The sequence below is a fragment of the Colius striatus genome, chromosome 10 (assembly GCF_028858725.1).
Source record: "Colius striatus isolate bColStr4 chromosome 10, bColStr4.1.hap1, whole genome shotgun sequence".
NCBI classification, from domain to species: domain Eukaryota; kingdom Metazoa; phylum Chordata; class Aves; order Coliiformes; family Coliidae; genus Colius; species Colius striatus.
In genome coordinates, this window is record NC_084768.1 from 17,768,341 (window position 1) to 17,788,193 (window position 19,853).

The 19,853-nt window shown below is 42.9% G+C and overlaps 2 protein-coding genes across 2 annotated transcripts; one reads left to right on the plus strand and one right to left on the minus strand.

Moving 5' to 3' along the window:
• Window positions 1-130: 130 nt before the first annotated feature.
• Window positions 131-16,223, minus strand: FIRRM (FIGNL1 interacting regulator of recombination and mitosis). The gene is made up of 24 exons (XM_062003266.1): window positions 16,033-16,223; window positions 15,474-15,513; window positions 14,684-14,772; window positions 13,308-13,412; window positions 12,607-12,747; window positions 11,443-11,605; window positions 11,021-11,105; window positions 10,364-10,502; window positions 10,053-10,133; window positions 9,457-9,521; window positions 8,722-8,870; window positions 7,758-7,866; window positions 7,088-7,274; window positions 6,398-6,480; window positions 5,980-6,031; window positions 5,590-5,679; window positions 4,872-5,057; window positions 4,141-4,263; window positions 3,393-3,488; window positions 2,852-2,965; window positions 2,257-2,361; window positions 1,852-1,932; window positions 999-1,112; window positions 131-727 (listed from the first exon to the last, which is right to left on the minus strand). Exons 1-24 carry the CDS (start codon window positions 16,129-16,131, stop codon window positions 542-544), a joined length of 2,682 nt encoding a protein of 893 aa, XP_061859250.1. The 5' UTR covers window positions 16,132-16,223; the 3' UTR covers window positions 131-541.
• METTL18 (methyltransferase 18, RPL3 N3(tau)-histidine) lies at window positions 16,202-18,813 on the plus strand. The gene is made up of 2 exons (XM_062003270.1): window positions 16,202-16,345; window positions 16,644-18,813. The coding sequence occupies exon 2, from the start codon at window positions 16,858-16,860 to the stop codon at window positions 17,890-17,892; it is 1,035 nt and encodes a 344-aa protein (XP_061859254.1). The 5' UTR covers window positions 16,202-16,345; window positions 16,644-16,857; the 3' UTR covers window positions 17,893-18,813.
• The last annotated feature ends 1,040 nt before the right edge of the window (window positions 18,814-19,853 follow it).

Sequence of the window (19,853 nt, forward strand, 5' to 3'; positions counted from 1 at the left end):
CACAAACTGCTTAAGCATCACATTGTTTCTGCTCTTAACTGTGGCCAGTAAAGATTATTTAAAAGATGAGCCTAGCATGGAATGGAACCATCAGCAGAGGGATGTTCAGAGAACTGCATAGAGCCTTAAATTGTTATTTCTTGAATGTATTTTAAAATGAAGATAAAAATTCCTACTGCCTGGTCACCTGGATGTGACAGGAGCAAAGGTTACTTTTACAGGAGATTCTGACAGTGTAGTATTCCAAACACAGCCTCAGGAAATGTTTGTTACCAGAGAGTAGCAGAGAAGAGCAATCTCGACCCCGGCCACACACATGAAGACAGCACTGGTGCCAGAGTAGTGTCCATTAAAATCCAGTCAGTCCTTTCAGATGGTACAAAGGAGAGGCCAACGTCTCGCCCCTTGGTCAATCTAGGCACATTAAACCCAGGACCCAGCAGTACAGCAGCGCCTGGCCCTGCCTCACAGCCTGTTATTCTCCAGCAAAGGCAGCTCTGCGCCCATGCCAGGAGCTGAGCCGTGTTCCTGCCCACAGCCCTTACCCCACGCTGCCCCTGAGGACGCCTATTGCGGCGTGCAGGGCCTCCAGCTTCTCTGCGAGCCAAGCAGGGGCTGAGCCTTTCTGCAGCAGCAGCTTCACGGCCTCCAGTGCCCCCTCCATCGTGCCCACTGCTGCCTTGTACTGCTCTTCTGAGGGTGGGGGACATGCTCTCTTTGCCAGAGGCTGCAGATGGAAGCAAACATGAGAGACTGTTTATAACACTCTGAGGGATCCAGTCTTCAGCCAAGTGCAAGAGAAGCCTCAGATGGAGAAGAGCTGCAAGAGCCTCCCTTGCCTGTGAGTGTTCTGGCAGGCACTGCAGATCATTCAGCTGCCACGAGAGCACAGGACCTTTTTCCTTAGGACAAGGATGGCAGTGAGACTATCTTGAACCTCTTCAGATAATTCCCAGCACTGACAGCAATCAACAGTAAGTTTAGAGAAGTGCACATACCTCTCCTGCTGCCTCCAGTTCTCCATCCATTTTCATAAGCTGTGTGCTGCAGGGAATCCTCTCTTGCTTCATGCGTTCTCTTCGTGCTTCTGTTGTCTCCTCCACCTGCCTCGTCTAGGGAGAAAGCCACAGGAGATGTAACTAAAGCAAAGCAGCAGCACCAGCCTTTAGAGGCTCAATTTCTATGCCAGAAGAAAGGAGAGGGAGAGAGAGATCTTAGTGTGCAGTTCAAAGGGAATCTGTTTTCTCCCACGCTCTTCTAAGCAGGAGACTGAAGTTACCCAGGGCTTTGGTGTAGCACCACTGGCAGTGGTCAGTTCTCTTGCTAATTAGCTGCTTGTCAAAAAGCTGCTCCTGGAGCCAGCCCTGCCATAGGTTACAGCATGGCAACCCCCTCTTCTTTCCCCTGGCCATCTGCACTGAGGAGATTTTTTTTCCATACATTCCAAAAAGACTAAGCTGTTTCATAGATGTTCAGGTAGCTTTCAGAAACTGATCCAAGAGAAACAGGGAAGGAAGTCACACAAACTGAGTGCTGAAATCCCTGTTGTTTTATAGCTGATTCATCTGCTGACAACTGTGCCATTTAATCTTCTTTTTTTGTTGTTGTTCAAGGAAGGAAATGCAAAGCATTTAAATCAAAGTGACAAAGTACCAGAAGAGCAACGTTCATAGGCATGGCAGCTGTTAGTTCTGCTGACTGAAGCAAGTAGATAGGTTCAGCCAGATCCCAGTTAACAGAACAATGTCTTTTAAACTTGGGAGGTGTAGACAGAGAGGCCGTGCACTGCTTATAATGGGTGTGTACAGCAGCAACAAAGCAGGCACTGAATTGGTTCAACAATGTCCATACCTTAGACAGGAAACTAACCACTTTCTTCTTAGTTTCTTCAGAATTAAGGCACCGAGGAACAACATCTTCATGGCTTGTTTCCTGTCAACAATGTTGAGTAATAACTGTTTAGCAGATTCATATTAGCAAAGGAATAGACAGTAGAAAAAAAAGTTTCTATGGCAGCCCCTTCCCTGTGGCACCCAATCTAAACAGACAATGCTTCATCTTCCTTCACTGCAGCTCCTGAAATCACTTCCAGCTGTGTTAGCCCACGTTACTTTCCATGTGCCACAGCATCTGCACTGCCATGGCAACAGCTGGGCAGGGCAGAGCAGCAAACATTTCAGACTGAAGACTTTTTGTGCAATAAAAGTGAACACAGCCAAAGGCAAGCTGTGCAGCCAGGGCTGTGCTGTGCTTTACCTCTGCAAAATGGGTGAATGCCTCCAAGGCGTGCTGGTGGATCAGCCAGGTCTGGTCGGACAGCAGAGCAGCAAACAAACATGATAGATGGGGCACAACTTGCCTCTGAAAGAGGAACAGAGATCTGTCAGTTCTAAAGGGTTACTTGTGCATCTCTTGCCATTGTGATCTGTTATTAAAGAATCACTCTGAGGCCATGGGACAGGTTTGTGAAACATGAGAGTGCTACTGCCTTGGCTGGCAAAAAAACCCAACCACTGTAAGGAAGGTGACATCTTCCTTCTTCTCGGAGGTTCAAACATCAAATATCAGTCCTTTTCAGCTGCTGAGAAGCAGCAAATGAATAATCCAAGTACCTGACAGATACTTGGCCTGACTTCATGGAAAACAAAACTGCCACAGACCTTTGATGAGTCTCCAAGATGATTATGTCCTGGCTGTATTTAATGAACTTGATCCTTTGGCTTTATACTTACAAAAATAGCATATCTTTTCATCCAAGGAGGTGGAAAAGTTCAACCAGATCCCAGTTAACAGAGCAATTTTTTTTAAACTTCTGTGCAGCTTCTGTCATTGAAGCCACAATTACATGTACCTGTGCTTCTTGTGGTATGAACACCTTTCCCATAGAAGAGAGGAAATCCACCATGGCGAGACGAAGATGGTCTGGGGGATCCAGCTGCAAAAGGGAAACCTGCAGCGCAAACACCTGCAGGGAACAAACCTCAGCAAAACTCCATCACACAGACTGCAGGGCAAAACTGCTCACTCCCAGCTTTACACTTGAGGACACTGATGTTAGAAAAGGGGACTGAAAACAAAGGGAGGTGTGCTACCCCTTGAATAAAGCTGGCAGGGTAAAGCTGCAGGAGGCACGTCAAAGAAACGAGCGTGCTCTAGAGCAGATTCATAGATCTCGATTACCTGGCAGTTATGGGATTCTCAAAAGCAGGGTTAACCAGAGTGCTATATACTTGGGTTAAAGACCAGGAAAGTAATCAAGGAAGAAGTAAAATTAAAAGCCTCCATGTGTTAAGGCCAGACCATGAAATAATTCATCTGAGATTACAGTAAATCACAAAAACAAGTGGTTTTCATTGAGTAAATTATTCCTAATAAGGTTTTGGGGTTTTTACCTGAGTAATGAGTTGAGCATCTAATGCTTGGATGAAAAGTTCCATGAGGTGAAGTAATAAACACAGTGTCTGCTGGAGACATGGCTCATCCAAGACCTTCAAAGGATCACAAGATGTAGGTAACATTGCATTTTAGCTTATGGAATAACTACTTTAGAAAGAATTTGAAGTTACAACAGCATTCCAGGATTCTTTAGCCTGTCTTCAGGCACAAACACATCACAAGCAGCAGAAGAAAATATGAAAACAGTCATATCAGTATTTCTAGGAAGTCCTATTTTACAAGACTTAAGATTTTTTTTTATCCCTCATCTTCTTCCTCCACTCACTAATGTAAAGCAGCTAAAGGTTATCTGAACTATTTTCTTTCTTATCCCCAGCTGTCAGATACGGGAGGAAGGTCACTAGCTCTGGGGGGGTTTATGTGCTGAGCCCTGTACTAATGAAATCACCAGGGGTTCTGTTCACATTCTACAGAACATTTAATAGGCCACATTTGTAACTGGTATGAATGAGAAGAAGGTAGTTCAGACTTCTCCTGAAGCAAGTCACATGTGTAACATGAAGCAAAAAAATCAAACTTCTCAGAGGCTGCACCTGCCTAATCCGTAACCCATCTGGCAGCTGCTGTGCTTGGCAGCAATGTCCCAATCCAGCTAAAACAACTGAGTAACAAACAGGTGATGAAACACCACCAGCCTCCCAAACACATCATTTTTTCATCACCAGAGCAGCAGCAAACTCTCACCTGCTTAGCCTGGAGAAAAGTCCAGAACTGGCCAACCACTGCCAGGACAGATGCCTGGAGTTCTGCCTCCAGGGTGTCACCAGCAAAACTGCAGGCAGCCAGCAGGACAGAAAGGGCAGTATTCTAGCAGGGAAAAAAAGTGTAAATACATGTAAAACAAACCAAAAGCCCAGATTCACATTTAATCACATCTAAAATGATACAAGATGGCAAGAAGCCCGGAGTGCCATGTCAGCAGTACAGTACAGCTAATCCACCAGGCCCCAGCCCACCCTGCTCCCAAAGCAAAGAGACCACTTACTCCTCAGTGCCACAGTCATTAGCTGCACTGGCAAGAGAAAGCTGGCAGCAGGTATTTCACCTGCATGCCTCTGGTTTCTCACTCTATTGCCAAGGAGACCAACCAGAATCTTTCAGATTTGATGCTGCATAAAACCAGCCAGGACTTGAAAGTAATTGTATGATGTGTAGCATAAATGAGAAATTCTAAGGAAAAATGCATCTGCTCACACAGAGAGCAAACCACAGTTAGAATAATCAGTAAAGCACGAGACTTCCCCTGTCAGAGCAGAGGGTGCTAAGGTTCAGCAAAACGATAGTTCATGCATCTGCCAATTAGGCGCCGGGAAAAAACCGCTCTGCAACACAGAGAAACCCAGAAGAGAGGGCACAGGAACAGAAGCCTCCCGGTTCACCCGTTTTCACCAAGAGAAGCACATGTCTATCCTCACCACAGGTGGGAGCTCTGCCGCCGCGCGCCTGCCGCTCAGCCAGCGCCGGCACCGCGCCAGCGCCGCCGCGCACAGCCGCCCCGCCGCCCGCTGCCGCAGCTCCGCCTTCAGCGCCTGCAGGGACACGTGCTGCCACACCGCCAGGTTCTCCACCTCTTCTGGAAGGAACTTACCAGCAAATTCTACCTGCAGGCAAAAGTTGGTAGGAACCAGACTGACCAGAGGGCAATTTGAGAAACCAAAAAAAAGCACAACTTGTTTGCTTTAGAAATGTTACACAAGAAACAATGTGTCGAGCCTTTCCTTTCAATCGAATCCAATGTTTTCTATAAAAACCTTCTAGAGCTGCCACCTCCCTTGTCACATATATCAGAATGATTAAGCAACTTCTTTCAGCTGCTTGAAGCAATGGCCCAAGCCAAGCTGTCTTCTGGAAAGAACTTCAGCCTCTCTGAGGTGTGTAGAGAGTCACTTGCAGGAAAGGAGAATGCTCAGGAGCACCAGTCACAGACAAACTGACAAGACACACGGTTTCAGAAGCTCTGGGAGATGTGCCACACTCATAATTAGTCAAAACCAATTAGGAGCTACTACGACAAAGTAATGACAAATACAAGTACAGCAAGTGAGCACTCAACATCTGGTCATTCCTGAAGAACTGAGAGAGGCTGTTTTAACAGTCAGAGCTCTCTGCTATAAAGACAGAAGATGTACTCACCTGATGATCTGGAGCCATCAAGAACAGCATGCGCCTCAGCAGAACACCCAAGGCAGACACCTGGTAACAATCACTGGGCCAAGACTTGATCTGAATTAGGATAAAAGGGGAAGGCATCTAATTAAATTGAGGGAAAAAAAGAAGAGTTGCTATGTGGGATGACAGCAGCAACATTCTAAAAACCAATGTTGGAAATACCAGGCGTATTGGTTTCTATTTTCACAATACTGCTTTTACTAATTATTGGCCCAACTCGAAGAATTAAAATGAATCTCCATTTGGATTTGGAAAAAAAGAAATTCAATTCCTGTCTTTGGTCACTCAGAAAGTTTGCTGATAGGAGGAGGATTGAAACTGGTGCTGAATTGCCAGCATCATTGTGGTTCTTACCAAGTGGGCGATGACCAGAACATGGTGAGCACACAGTTCTGCTGTCCCATACCTGGAATGACAGACAGAAGCTTGTGAGCCTTTACTTCCTACTCTTTTACAGACTAAATAGCATAAGCTTAGTCTGAGAGATGACCTTTTCCTCTAACATACTTAAACTTGATAGGCACAGGCACAATTTATTTGAGAGAACCATTCCAAAATACAATTATTAGCTAACAGAAAAGGCACATCCCTCTTTCTTGCATGCATGTAAAAATGGGTGAGCCATTTCTGCTAAGAAGCAACAGATGCTCTGTATCTGTAAAGAATCCAATTCCGGGACAATTTTGTCTTTTAAAAAACCCCTCTCTCTCAAAGAATTATGTACAACAGAAGTCACTGGATCTGTGGAAATCCTGTCAGGAGAACATCTTACCGGGCGAGGAAGCACCACGCATCCATTGCCAGCAGAGATGTGATCATACTAGAACCCAGCACAGCATCCAGCAGAGCATACTCCTGAGGTGAAAACATATCACATATCCAGGCAAAAACAGACTGCAGGCCTACTATGACTTTGACTCCACTAATTAGCATAAAATCTAATAAGATATTAATGTTAACTAATAGAAGTCATTTCCCTCCCCTGCATTCAGCTAGACCATCAGGGCAGCAGCTACACCTTCAGTTTTGCATACTTTGGGTGTTCTTAGCTATATAATCTCCTCTAAATATTAAATGCCACTTTATTACTTCACTGTACTGTGAATATACTTCACTACACTAACAAAACCAGGTAAACTTAATACAAATTGAATGCTGCACAAAGAAAGAACTGGACTTCTCTGAGAATTTGACCTCCTCCTGTCCCAAAGGAAACCAAAAGTTTCCACCTCCACTGAGGCTGTCAGGAACTCATAAGCAGCTTTATTTTCCCCTTTCCCTTAAGGGACGTGGTGTGTAACTGAACTCCAGTGACATAACTGGATTGCAGATGATTCCTACAGAACCACTTCACACCTGAGCATCTTGTTACAGCCAGTTCATTAGGAAAACTCCTCATTTTTAAACAATACCTCTCTGCAGCACAGCACCTGAAGGGTTGATAAGCAAAACTCAATCTTACCAGCTGAGGAAAGTGTGATGGGAGCATGGATGCAATGAAGGAGCAGAGGTGGACACAGACATAGTGATAGAGGGTGATGGGAACGGCTGGCTGTCCCATGCTGATCACCTCTGGCAGACAGATAGGGAGAGAAAGCTCACTGGAACATTGCTGGAAACTGAAGAAGAGAGCTGAAAACAGAGACTGGCTGCAAGGGGAAAAGGGGAAAAAAAAAAGAGAACAGGAAGAAAAACAGTTGAGTTCAGAAATGCTGCAAGCAACATCTGTGTTGCTGGCTCTTTGACCAGAAATGATGGCACTAACTTCAGTGCTTTCACACCAGACTTAGGTTCCTGATTACCTTCCTCTTTTACAAACTCAGGTGATTATTAGAAGGTTCAGGAATAAAAATGCAGGATTTTATCTTTCTGAGGTATCAACAAATTACATACATATCTCTTCTTAACCTGGAACTACTCTAAATGCCATTCTTTTCCTGACCAAAGACATCTCTGGCTCTGTATGCTTCACTCATGAAGCACTCAACGTCAGATCCTGGTTTTCTCAGCATGAAGGATGAAACCCTATAGAGTCTGACCAATGTTACTACTCGGTTGCAAGGGAAGCCCCAGCAGCTCTGCTCATATAGACCCATTGCTGTGGTGAACTACAGCAACCACCTCTTCTGTACCTTCTTCCTGTGTTCCAGAGAGTTCGCACTTCTTCAGGCTGAGAAGACAACTTGTCCATGATGGTAATCAGGATGAGACACTGGGGCAGCTGCTGCTCAGGAGGGAGATCTGTAGAAGTTTTTTTAGAAGTGTGATGCTCTGGTAAATATCGTGTAAACTGGCTTTTAAGCAAGGACAAACTGCTGAAACACAGAAGTTCCCAGTAAAATAATCAAAGAAGCCACTTACAGATACAGCTAGGAAGAAAATGAATATTTCATCATGAGCACCAGGTTTGGAATGAAAAATAAATGCAATATACTCTTTCAGGTAAAATCTAAAACATTCCAGTTTTGAACTGTCACTGCAAGATGCTGCAGGGGAGTCAGAACCTGGGTGCCTCATGCTTCCCATCTATATGAAAGCACTGGATGCCTCAAACATTGAGAACACAAAGTTTCCTTTGAAGTGTGTCAGGATAATCAGAAGGCCAGAGTACTTGTGTGGGAGAGATCAAGCAGCTATCCCAGAATTATGACACATTGATCAGGGCACAAGTCAGGGAGTGGGTGTGTGTGATACCAAAAAGCAGCTCATTTTCCAATTGGAAGGTGTTCTACTTTTCACACAAAATTATTTAGGAAAAACATTAGCTGCCTTCCTCCACCAACAAAGTGAATCTGAGAGTTTGTGACAAACATGGATTGAAATGACAGAAAACAACAGATTTCTGTTAACCAGACCAATACTGAAGTTATTGTGAATACTTTGGAAAAGATGCATTTGACAGGGAAATGAACCAGCTGTCAGAAAACCCATTTGAGTTTGAATGCAGTTGGCTGTATCACACTCCTTACAAAAGGATTAGAGATGAGCAAACCAGTGCAGAATATTGATGGTGGTCCAGAAGTCAAAACTGCAATCTCTATCCCTTAGAGGTACTGATGTAGCACTATGGCAGCAGTAGTTGTATTTTCAACCCACCTAACTTTTCACTTAACACTTGCTCCATAAAGGGGCTAAAAGGAAGAAGCTGGTTGATGAGAGGGTCCAGAGCCACAAGAAAAACCCGGGATATTTCATCTCGATGAAGTTCTGAGATCTCTGGAGCATAGAGGCTGGGAGGAAATTTGCTGAGGGGGAACAAACAAACAAAAAGGTTAAATATCCTCAGTAGCATTTTTAGTTGTGAAATACAGGACAGAAAAGGCTCCCTACTTTAGAATATCTATCATAGCCTGAGAGTTACAGTTCCACATTCAGCCTTTAAGCTAAGCAACACAATCTGATATCTTAATAAACACTGAAAGAAAACTATAACATGGCAGCACTAATTCGATACGACACTTATAAAAGGGTACCACCATTTCTTTGAAGAGAAAAAAAAAAAACAGCCCTGGGCAAGAAAAGAAAAAAAAGAACTGATACCAGAATAAAGCAAAAGAGACCATGACATGAAAACCCTCTGCTCTTGCAGTTTAAAACATGGCTGTAGAAATGCTACCTTCCTACTCCCACATTCCTGCTCAGTATTGCTGAGTGAATAAAAGTTGACAACCTTCCCCTTGAGAAAGATCTACAAAAAAAAAAAAAAAGGCAAGCAACATCTCTGGAAAGAAATCTGTCTTTTTACATCCCAAAATACCTGTAACATTAAAAGTGTAATATGGAAATGTTAGTTAGATACTATCAATAAGCAACTCTTTGTAGTTCACTTACCTGTAGATCTGAAGAAAGAGCTGATGTAACTGAGAACATGAATCCGAGAAGAAAGAAAGAAATTCCTGCAAAAGCCATTAATTTTGAATGGCACTTTTCATGTAAAATACAGTTAAACAGACTTTCCTTTTCTTCTGCTATATTAGTATGTAAAGCACTACACTGCAGAAATGGGTTAAGTTCCAACAATCCACAACACAAAGCAAGCAACACAGTATTCTCAAGATTAATTACACTACCTGTGTATACAGTGTAGGTAAAACAATTCAATTTCTAGGCTGATTTAAAAATAATTGGTATTACAGCTGTAAAAGCAATAGAGAGCTACAAAAACCCAGCAGTAGTCTCATACATGCTGTAAGGCTGTTTTAGCCTGTCACGCACTCTTCACTTTGTGCCCCTCAAAAAAATCAACAACAATCACTCCCCTGCTTTTACCCCACAGTACAGAAGAGATCCAGAGCACACTGTCACTGCTGTTCTAGAGGCAAAATTTTGCTCACATATGTTCTTGAAATGGGTAGATGTACAGCATGTCTTCTAATAATGAGAAAAATAAACCACAGCAAGAAAGCAAAAGGGCCATCCCAACCTACCTTGGTGTAGTGTACAAGGGAATTAGCAAAGAACCTGCACAATTTGACTGTCTTCTGGAACAGCCTGAGGTCAGTGCCCTCCTGCCCAAAACCAAAAAAAAAGCAGTTCTTAAACTTAATATATAGAGTAATGCAACCAAAAAAGAAGTTAAGATTGCTAATAGCATTCAAAACCTATTTCAAACTTGATTCTCTACCAACTCTGTAGCTTTGGGGGGGGGGGAGCGTGGAATTTGAAGTCTTCAGCATGCCTCTACATTTTATTTAGGAAATGAAAAAGAATTCCACACTTTAAGAGCATTTTAATTCACCTGTATTTCTGACATCTTCATTTGCTCAGCCAGTTGCAAAGAGGAGTGAAAAGAAAAAAGAGTGTCCTTGCACAGGCCGCTGAGGATGTCACCGTGTTTCAGATGGCACTGCAGCAGAGAATGATGCTTCAGGCTTTGCCTAAGAGACAGGAATGTAACCAGGTATTTCATTGTCAGAGGTGATCATGCAATGAGTTAGTACAAATCCAAATAACTAATTTTTCTGTTTAGGCTTTTACACAACACTAATCAGTGCAACATGTGTGATTTAGAGAGAAAAACCCTCTTCATAGCCATGACTAAAAGACAGAGGAGGGGCAGGATTGAAAGCACAGGACAGCACAACTCAATCCAAAAATGCCTACAAGGCTGCAGGTCAGAGCTCTTCACATTACTGATTCTAACAACAGCATCTCAAATTTTCTTGTGCAATGTAACACAAAAAGTAAAGCTTCTATGACTTATCATGCACAATTCCCAAGTGTCCTCACTGATGGAGCCTTTAATGCTACTTACTTACTAGATAAATAGCTCAACTGAGCTCCCCAATTTCCATTTTCTTTGAAACACAGAACATAAATCTATTGAAACACTGGGTATTTAATATTACAGTCCCTTTCTATTACAACAAAATCCAAAGAGGGCAGTGACACATACTTGATTATGAACTTCCACGTATTGGCATGAAGAGCATGGTCCATATTGGAAATGACAGAGCAGATCTCCAGCACTGTGTGGATTACTGAGGAGGAAACAGTAACCTGAGTTAAATCAGATTCATGAGTTCACAGCTTTGCTGCTCTCCTGGGGAAACAGTTGCAATCACAAGCACTGGAGAACATTGGCACCAAATGAGGAAAATGGCTCAGTGCTGCCCCTTTCCTACAAACCTACACAACATTCCCCATCCCACAGAGAGAGGTCCAGGAGAAAAGATGGAAATATTTAAAGCTTCAAAATGTTGCTTTCTGAAAGGGTTGGTCAGGACAGCAGGAACTGAGCACGCTCAGAACCCTGTTTTAACAATTCAGACATACTCTCTGCAGAAAAAAGACTGAGACTGTTAGATAAACATATACCTGACACCATATCTGTGATGTTATCTTCAGCAGAAGCAGAGCCCATGGAAATCATATCAAGGAGTTCCATCAGCTGCTTCTGAAGAGAGTAAGTTTCCTTGAACATAGCTTGTAAGAGGTCAGAAATCAAGTGCAGATGCTCACAGTACAGCAATTCACTGTCCTGTAGGAAATGAGGAAAAAGAGGTTTAACAAAAAAGTTCAGGAATCACGATCTGATTTTTCACATGCTGAAAACACTCCAGAGCTTTGTCCTACATTTCACTGGAAAAAAAGAACACAGCAGAGGTACCTGCTTTAACTCAACAACAGACAGATTTGTAGCTTTTGCAACCAGCCCCTGTTTTCTATATATGAAATGTTATTCACCCACAGCCTTCTCGACAGCTAACGAGGTCTGCCTGGCTCTAGGAAGTTCAGTGGGCTTTGCATTAGGCCTCGATGTATGAATGTAAGATTGTATTTCTGAACAAGAAGTACAACGTTAGCCACAAAGGAAGTAACATTCCAAATATCTCCCAGTACTTTCAGATTTGAAATGTTAAGAGAAAGGTATGGCACCTGAATCACAGTCCAGGCAAACTGATGGAAATGTTCCCATTACACAGATAAACTGAAAAGTGAAAATGAAGATGAATCAAAAGCTGTGGTGTCCTTGTGATAACCTTGCTTTATTTTCACTGCTCTAGGGGGAATTACTGCTGCACCTGAAAATCCAGCTCTGAAACTGATATACATTACTCATCGTAAACAACATCTACATCCCAATCTCAACTTTCAATCCACTTTGTAACTTGCACAGAAATAAGGTCAGTGGCACCATCTGAGTAATCATTTGTAGCTCTGAAGATACTGCAGCTATCAGAAGCAGGCAGATACCACAGAGAGCCCACACACATAAGCAAATTGTTCTACTGGCATCGATACAGAATGTGGAAAGTGCACAGCCTGTGCATCTCACTGCCAGCTCAGGTTTGCTGGGCAGACTGCTGAAGAATCATCATTGTGCTTGAGCACAAAGTACATTCTGTAAACTATCTAACAGTGAGATTGAAATTTAAAAAGCCAGTAATTTGACAATATTCTCTGAAAACAAGACCTTCTCATAAAGTGAGTGTTTCCTAAAAGCCAACCAATATAAGAATTCTCCCCCTCCCAACACACCTTGCAATGTGTAAATGTGCTCTTTATGACATAGAGAACGGAGGACGGGAGGGAGCGGATGCTCTCCAGAGGCACACACTCTTGGAGCGTGCAGACATAGCGCACGCAGCCGGTCAGGGTTTCCAGTAGTTGCACCAGACTCTTAAAGCAACAAGAAAACAACAGAGGTCAATGTTTGGCACTCCTGCAATCTTTTCTTAGCTGAACAGCACCTAGATTTTTATGGCATTTAAGGCTGGCTGCTATTTGCATGAATAAGTAGTTTGTTGAAGATGAATGAAGCTCCAGAAAATACTATTGAGCAGTTCCAGAGCTTTTCTCAGCTGCCATTTCATCTTTGAAAGCTTCGTATTTCTTTTGACTACTGTTCTCAACACACATTTTTAAGCTCAGAAATAAGTGACTGTATAAATAGGTGCTGGATTCAGTCTTTAAATAAGGAGAATCACATTCCATTTGCATTACAAACTTCAGCAGAATTTGAGGTTCTCTTTTTAAAGTTACAATTAGCATCACATGCTAGATGTCATCAAATCTTTCTCAAAATATGAACTGACCTTCCACCACAAAGGAAGATCAAATTGTATTTTAACCATCTGATCAGTAACTGGCAAAAATATTCTACAAAACTCTTAATTGTTTAGGTAGAAATCAAAGAAAAACATAAACATTCCTGTGACAGTTTGTTTCATAGGACTTGCCTGGAGCAGATTCCTTACAGTACTGCAAAGCTCTGTGTTCTGGCTGGTTAATCCCTTGGCCTCGCTTGATAAGTCATACATTAAGTTATCGAATAACTGTAGAGTCTGTCAGAACAAAACAAAACTGACAACATTTTATTTATAAACATGCACAAGCAAATAGGAACACCATTCTCCATCTGCTTGCTTCCTTGACACAGTCCTGGGGTACTGAGGTAACTCACAGGAGAAAATCATAGAATGCTTGATACACTAAGAAGCAAAAATCACCTTATGGTTTTCCCAAATTATGGACAGAAGCTACAGTAGCTGTTACTTTTTTTTCCAAAATCTGTTAGTAAAACAAACTTCCCAGCTAATTCATTTTAAATATATGCCTCATTCTACTGAAGATTTGTTTACTGAAGTTAAAACTACACAATCTTAAAACAGTTTCCATTTTGTCTCAGAAAAACTGGGGTTTTGACGAGAATGATCATTAACATTTTGAATACAATTAAAAAAAATTAAGCCAATGATCTACAAACAACAACAGAGTAGATGATCTTTTGAGGTTCTTTCTAACCATTAAGATTCTGTGATTCTGCTTTGGCTGAGGTTCTTAGATATTTGACAAGTGTTACTGCTGGGAATGCAAAGACAGTGAAGTGCTTCCAGGCATGTGCAGGATACTACATAAAGCCAGTACAGTACAGTTATCCTTGGTCAGGATATGCCTGTTATGAGTCATTTTGCTTGTAATCTCCCACATTTGCTATACGACATATAATAAGGGAAATGAAAATCAAGCGGCCATCTTTACTGGCTTCTTAAAATATACAAGCCTGAAACTTCAATCAGTAATTTGGCACTGCTTTACTTCAGTTAAAATGGAAGCACTGAAGAATTTTCCTACAACTGTGGGATAAAATTTTCCATCATTTAATCAGAAAAGATAACATATGTTCTAACAGTTTATTCACAAACCCCATGTTTTATCATTTATTCATGATATCTGAGTATTTGGCTCTTTTTTTGCCCTATAGTATTAACTATAATTCTCCTAATAATTCTCTTCTACAGAAAAAAAAAGAGCCCACTCTTCTCAAAAGGAAACAAACCCCAACTCTATTACTGCATATACAAAGTAGAACATAGTACGTTCCATGCTCTCTCTTCTGTAAATCATGGTAACAGTCACAGAACACAACACAACACCAAAAAAAACACCCCACTTTTAAAAAAAACTTTATAATTTTTAAAAGGCAAAACCTTAATTTCAAGTTTTGTATCCAAAAAAGTAATTCTATTGTGTGACTGCAAAGAAATGGATCACTGCATTCAAAGCAGGTTTTAGCACTGACTGAAAATTCCATGTTTAATTGAACCTGCCATACCTTTGGTAATACTTTTGAGAAAAAGGTTTGTTCCAAATCTGCAAGGCTGATGTGGGGCAAAAACATTTCAGTGAGGATCCTCAAAACACCTGCAATGCAAAACACAAACATCACAGAAAAAGAAGGTGTGATTACCAGAATTATGTAGCAATCTTTCAGATGAAACAAAGCAGAAACAGATCAGATATTTGAGTCTGAGAGGGGCTACGTAATGTTTGCCACATATGCATTATCTCAAAAATCAAGTAGCAATAACAGCTCCAACATGCATAAACCCATGAATAGTAGCATCACACCTCATTACACTTAGTTGAAGGCTGAGCATTAATTTTTTGCCCATAGCACTAGAATTTTCCATAGTCCAAATTGCAAATAGTTGTGCACTTAATGTGCTGGTTGGCACTAACATGCACCTTGACAGTGAACATTAACAAGAACCCTGAACAGTTATGTATCAGCCTCATTTTCTTATCCCTATCAGGTATTACAAGAGTTTTGCCACCTGTAAACTCACAGTAAAATACAAGATTAAAAGCACTCTTCTTTCAAGTACCTAAAAAGCAGTAGTGGTGGGAAGGCAAAAGCAGGCTTACACGCATAGCTTCCTTATGGGCTTTTATAAGGCTTATTCAACATGCAGTTTGTGTGACATGCAAGGGCCAGCAGGATTACTGAAGACTACGAAAGTCACTAGTTGTAGCATCAGTATTCCGAAGTAGTGTAGAATTTATAATGCAGTTGCAATACAAAGATCCATAGGAAGACGAAGCACTCTTTAGCCACTACTTACGCATATGCTCAGTCCAGTCTTCAGACTCTCGATACAGAGAGTAAAAACGTTAAAGAAAGTGAAACTCGTTGTACTCCAAAGGTTGTCTTTAAAGCACCTGCAGAAGTTGCACTGATTTCCCTGATGCTGTTCTACATACACTTTATCACATGAAATTGGTGGGGATGTTCTAAAACCAGCAGGGGCACACACACCTCATTATATGGTCAGCACAAGTATTTCTGCAATGTGTTGGGAGACTAATTCTTGGGGATTTGGGGGAGGGGCATGGGGGGAAAACGTCATCTATAGTGTTACACGCTATTTTCTCTTGGGAACCTTTTATTTCAGCGAAAAGATGTACTCCTTGCCAGCAAAATACCCGGCACACAGCTTCTGCCCTGTGTCAGCTCCTTACAAAGGTTGCACCGCTTTCCGTCCTACAGATTTCCTTGCTCGAACCGTGCAGCGCTGAAGCAGCAACACTGCCGACCCCACACATCCCCCCGCCCCTGTCATTTCGGAGGGACTCCCCACAGCCACCCAGAGCAGCCCACAACCGCCTTCCGCGGAAGGATATAAGAAGCCGGGGCAAGACAACAGATAGCTCCCGGCGACAGGCATCCCAGTCCCAGCCGCCCAGCTCTTGCAGGAACAGCTCAGGATCCGTCTGGGACATGGCAGCGGCGGCAGGAAAGATGCACCTCAGGAAAGATTCACCTCAGGAAAGATTCACCTCAGCAGTCACCGCAGGCGCGGGGCAGCGGCGGGAAAACCTGCCCCGCGCTATCCCAGCAGCCTCCGCGCCCGAGGGGAGCGCGCCTGCGCCTGAGGAAGCGGCGGAGCCCGCCGCGCCGGGAGGGAGTAACCGAGGGTCGGTGCGGGCCCTCGGGGTGAGTACACTGCGGCCGGCTCCCCTCGGCCGGCTCGCTTGCTTCGCCCGTGGTGCGAGGAAGGGAAATCTGGGCTTTAACAGTCTCAGCGGGCGTTGCGTTTGAGTCGTTGGGTTGTCCCGGAAGCGGTTTGTCCCCTCAGTTGCCTGCGTGTGGCGTGAGAGATGGTGGGCGGCTGCGGCGCCGGCTGTGCGTCGGTTCAGATGCTTAGAAGATGGGTTTTTAGGGTGCTACGCTCGGACGGGTTGTTTGTGCTGGTGTTTGGCAGCTTAATGACAAGTCAAACTCCCGTTTCCAGGTTGACTGTATTCGCCTGATTCACTGTCAGAACATCCGGCGTGGGACCTGCAAAGCGCTCCTCCCCATAGCGATAAATACAGTACAACGTTCTCTAGGGGGAAAAACAAACCAGAAGGGAAAAATAAAATCTTTGTATCAGCATTGCTCATAGATGAGTGTTTCTGGCTGTAGCAAAGCTGATTTTTTTTCCCCTTCCACTGATATTCCTAAAAATGGCACTTCATGAGGACCACGAACCAGACACTCATGATAAAAGGGACTTTGAGCTCTACTGTCCAAAACGCAAGCAGGAATCCACAGAAAAAAGTGAGCACACTGCTGCAGCCACAGCAGACCTCAGTCCAAAGCTGGCTGTGGATGGGCACCAAGATGAGACACCATCAGAGAAAAAGTTCTCTAAAGCTGCCAAGGAGCATAAAGTACCCGAAGACCTCGACAAAATCTTGGAAAATAAAGTCATGCAAACAACGTTGGGCCTGCACTACGTAAAGATGTCTGTGGTGGAAATGACGTGTTTGGATGGAGCAGATGAAGAAGGCATCGTGTCTAAAAGTGTTTCTTCTCACTCTGATCTCATCCCAGGAGTGTACGAGGGAGGAATGAAAATCTGGGAATGCACTTATGATCTCATACGCTACTTCTCGGAGGCTGAAATACAGTTTACCAACAAGACCGTGCTGGATCTTGGCTGCGGGGCTGGACTGCTGGGAATAGTTGCTTTAAGGGGTGGAGCTGAAAAAGTCCATTTTCAGGACTACAACAGCACTGTGATTGACAAGATAACGCTGCCTAATGTGGTGGCTAACTCTGTACACGAGGGCCAGAGGATGGGCAGCGGAGACGACAGTAAAGCCTGCAAGCCTCCCTCGAAGAAGCCCAGGAAAGCAGAGTGCTCATCGGATACTCTCGCCAAATGCCGATTCTTTTCTGGAGAGTGGTCTGAAGTGAGCCAGCTCCTGCTAAGCAGCAGCAAACCCTTCTCAAAGTACGACATCATTCTCACATCCGAGACCATCTATAACCCTGACTACTACGGCGCTTTGCACAATACGCTGGCTCAGCTCTTGGATAAGAACGGCCGTGTGTATTTGGCAAGCAAAGTCATTTACTTTGGGGTTGGTGGTGGTATCTATGACTTTGAGAAATTCATTGAAGAGAGAAATGTGTTCAGGAGCAGCATAGTTAAAGTAATTAATAAGGGACTGCAGCGATGTATTATGGAAATGGCCTTTAAAGATTCCAGTTAAAATTCAACCACTGGTCCTTCAAAAATATCTTACAGACAATTTGTTTTACTCTTTTTATCTCTTTGCTTTTTCCTCTGCTGAGTTACTCTGGTTTGAAAAATTAAGGATGCTTGAAATGTTTGACAGATTCTGATGCTAGACTCTTGTAATGCTGGTTTTGCATAGAGAAATGAGAGTTCTGCACAAACCACCATCCAAATGTCACAATGAATTGTCATTTATATGTGTTTGAAAATGAAGCCAGTGGCTGTCCCCAGTCCCCCTCTTGCACTCTTTGGCAGTGCCAGAACCGTACATCACAGGAGAAGCTGCTGACTGCAGCCTGAACCCAACTATTTTACTCTCCTATTTAGCGGGAGCAGTAGTTCCAAGGGTCTGGCTCCCACTTCGGGTGCTGTTTCGCTGCAGCAGCAGCTTTCTCTCCTGCTTTCCACTAGAGGGGGATGTGACCGTGTTAATCACTCAGGTCCTACTCAGCTCAGCGTCTCATACATCTCTCACGTTCCTGTAGAAAAAAGTGTACCAGAGTGTGTTTATTGGAGTGGTTTCTGAATTATCACATCCAGGGTTTGATGCACCACTCTTAAGAAAATTTCAGTAGCCATGCTGGTTTTCGACATGAATAAAATTGATTTCTGCTTTAGTAATGGAGTTGAAAGGAGATTTTACAGAAGAGGTTCCTGAAAACAACCAACCAGTAAACCTACAAATGCAAACCAGGAGGAGAAGATGCCAGAACTGAACTTTAAGTGACAAGTGGGAAAGGAGATGCACTGCACTGTTACAGAAGATTGCTAATGAGTACTGTACTGAGTTGGGTTTTTTTTGGTTTGGGGCTTTTTATTGTTGTTGGTTTTGTGTTTGTTTGTTTTTTTTTTTTTTAAGCAAGGCTTTTTCAGAAATTAAACTACTTATACACTATGACCCATTTTCAAAGCTTTCTGGAAGTATTACACTCACATCTCTGCTATCTTTCAGCAATTTGGCAGGACAGAAAGCATTCAGAAAAGAAACTCCCATGTCTTAGGCTGAAGAGAGTAGTGTTGCTGCAGAAATTGCCCTACCAAAAGTGCAAACAAGCCTAGAGAACTATAAAACCTAGTCCTGAGTGCTTGGTATCACTGACAATTCACACACACACAAAAAACTAAGTCCATTGTATGTTTTATCTTAATTAAACTAGGCAAAAAGCTTTCACACAACTCTTAGCAGGTACATCAAAGCTAGTGCTCATCATTGTGTGTTGCTTTGTTGGATGCCCTTGCAGAAATATAAAAACTTAGACATAACCACTGCAGTGAAGTGGATGCAAGGATGGTCTCCTACACTGAGTAAGGACAATAGCCTGAGGGGATGGAAAGAAACTATAGCAGTGACCTAAATCACTCAGTCTCCTTTTGAGCATGTTGCTATTAAGGTAAGAGTCATAGAGGATTTCCCATACTTGACAAAAGTGCCTTAACTACTGTTGTTTCAAAAACAATTTTAAATAGACTATTTTAAAGAGCCACTTTGGAAGTTACTGAAGTTGATCTGTTATAGGAGAGGGGAAAAAAAGGAGTCAGTTGTGCCATGGCTGTAATTGTGCTTTGGAATTTTTCTGCGTCACCTCTGAAACTTCCTGAAGATGGACAAGTGCTGAGGACAGATTGAAGAACAAAAGGGAATTTAGCTTTGGCAGATCAAGGAAACACTGTTAAAGATACTCCTGGTGTTGTACAGATTCAGAATCAGGAGTCTTAGGACTTTCAAGAGAAGCCTGCTAGAGTCGCAATCACAGAGTGGTCACACACCTGCAAAACAGGAAGTCCCACACAGGTAATTAAGTTTTCAGTTCAGGATTACAGATGAGAATGTTTTTCTTGGGTAAAATCAGCAAGATTTCTGTAATTCCAGATGAGTTCTATACTTTAAAAGTCAGCATATACAGCTGAGAGGAAGCAGAATTCAACAGTTTTGTA

What these genes read in the sequence shown, in the direction of transcription:
- METTL18 (XM_062003270.1), top strand. Translation starts at nt 16,858, where the DNA reads ATGGCACTTCATGAGGACCACGAACCAGACACTCATGATAAAAGGGAC.
- FIRRM (XM_062003266.1), bottom strand. Translation starts at nt 16,131, where the DNA reads ATGTCCCAGACGGATCCTGAGCTGTTCCTGCAAGAGCTGGGCGGCTGG. An exon ending in AGTGTTAAGTGAAAAGTTAG is followed by an intron (nt 7,867 to 8,721) that starts GTGGGTTGAAAA and finishes AAACTTCTACAG; the next exon opens with ATCTCCCTCCTGAGCAGCAG. An exon ending in TGGTTAGTTTCCTGTCTAAG is followed by an intron (nt 1,113 to 1,851) that starts GTATGGACATTG and finishes CTTTCTCCCTAG; the next exon opens with ACGAGGCAGGTGGAGGAGAC.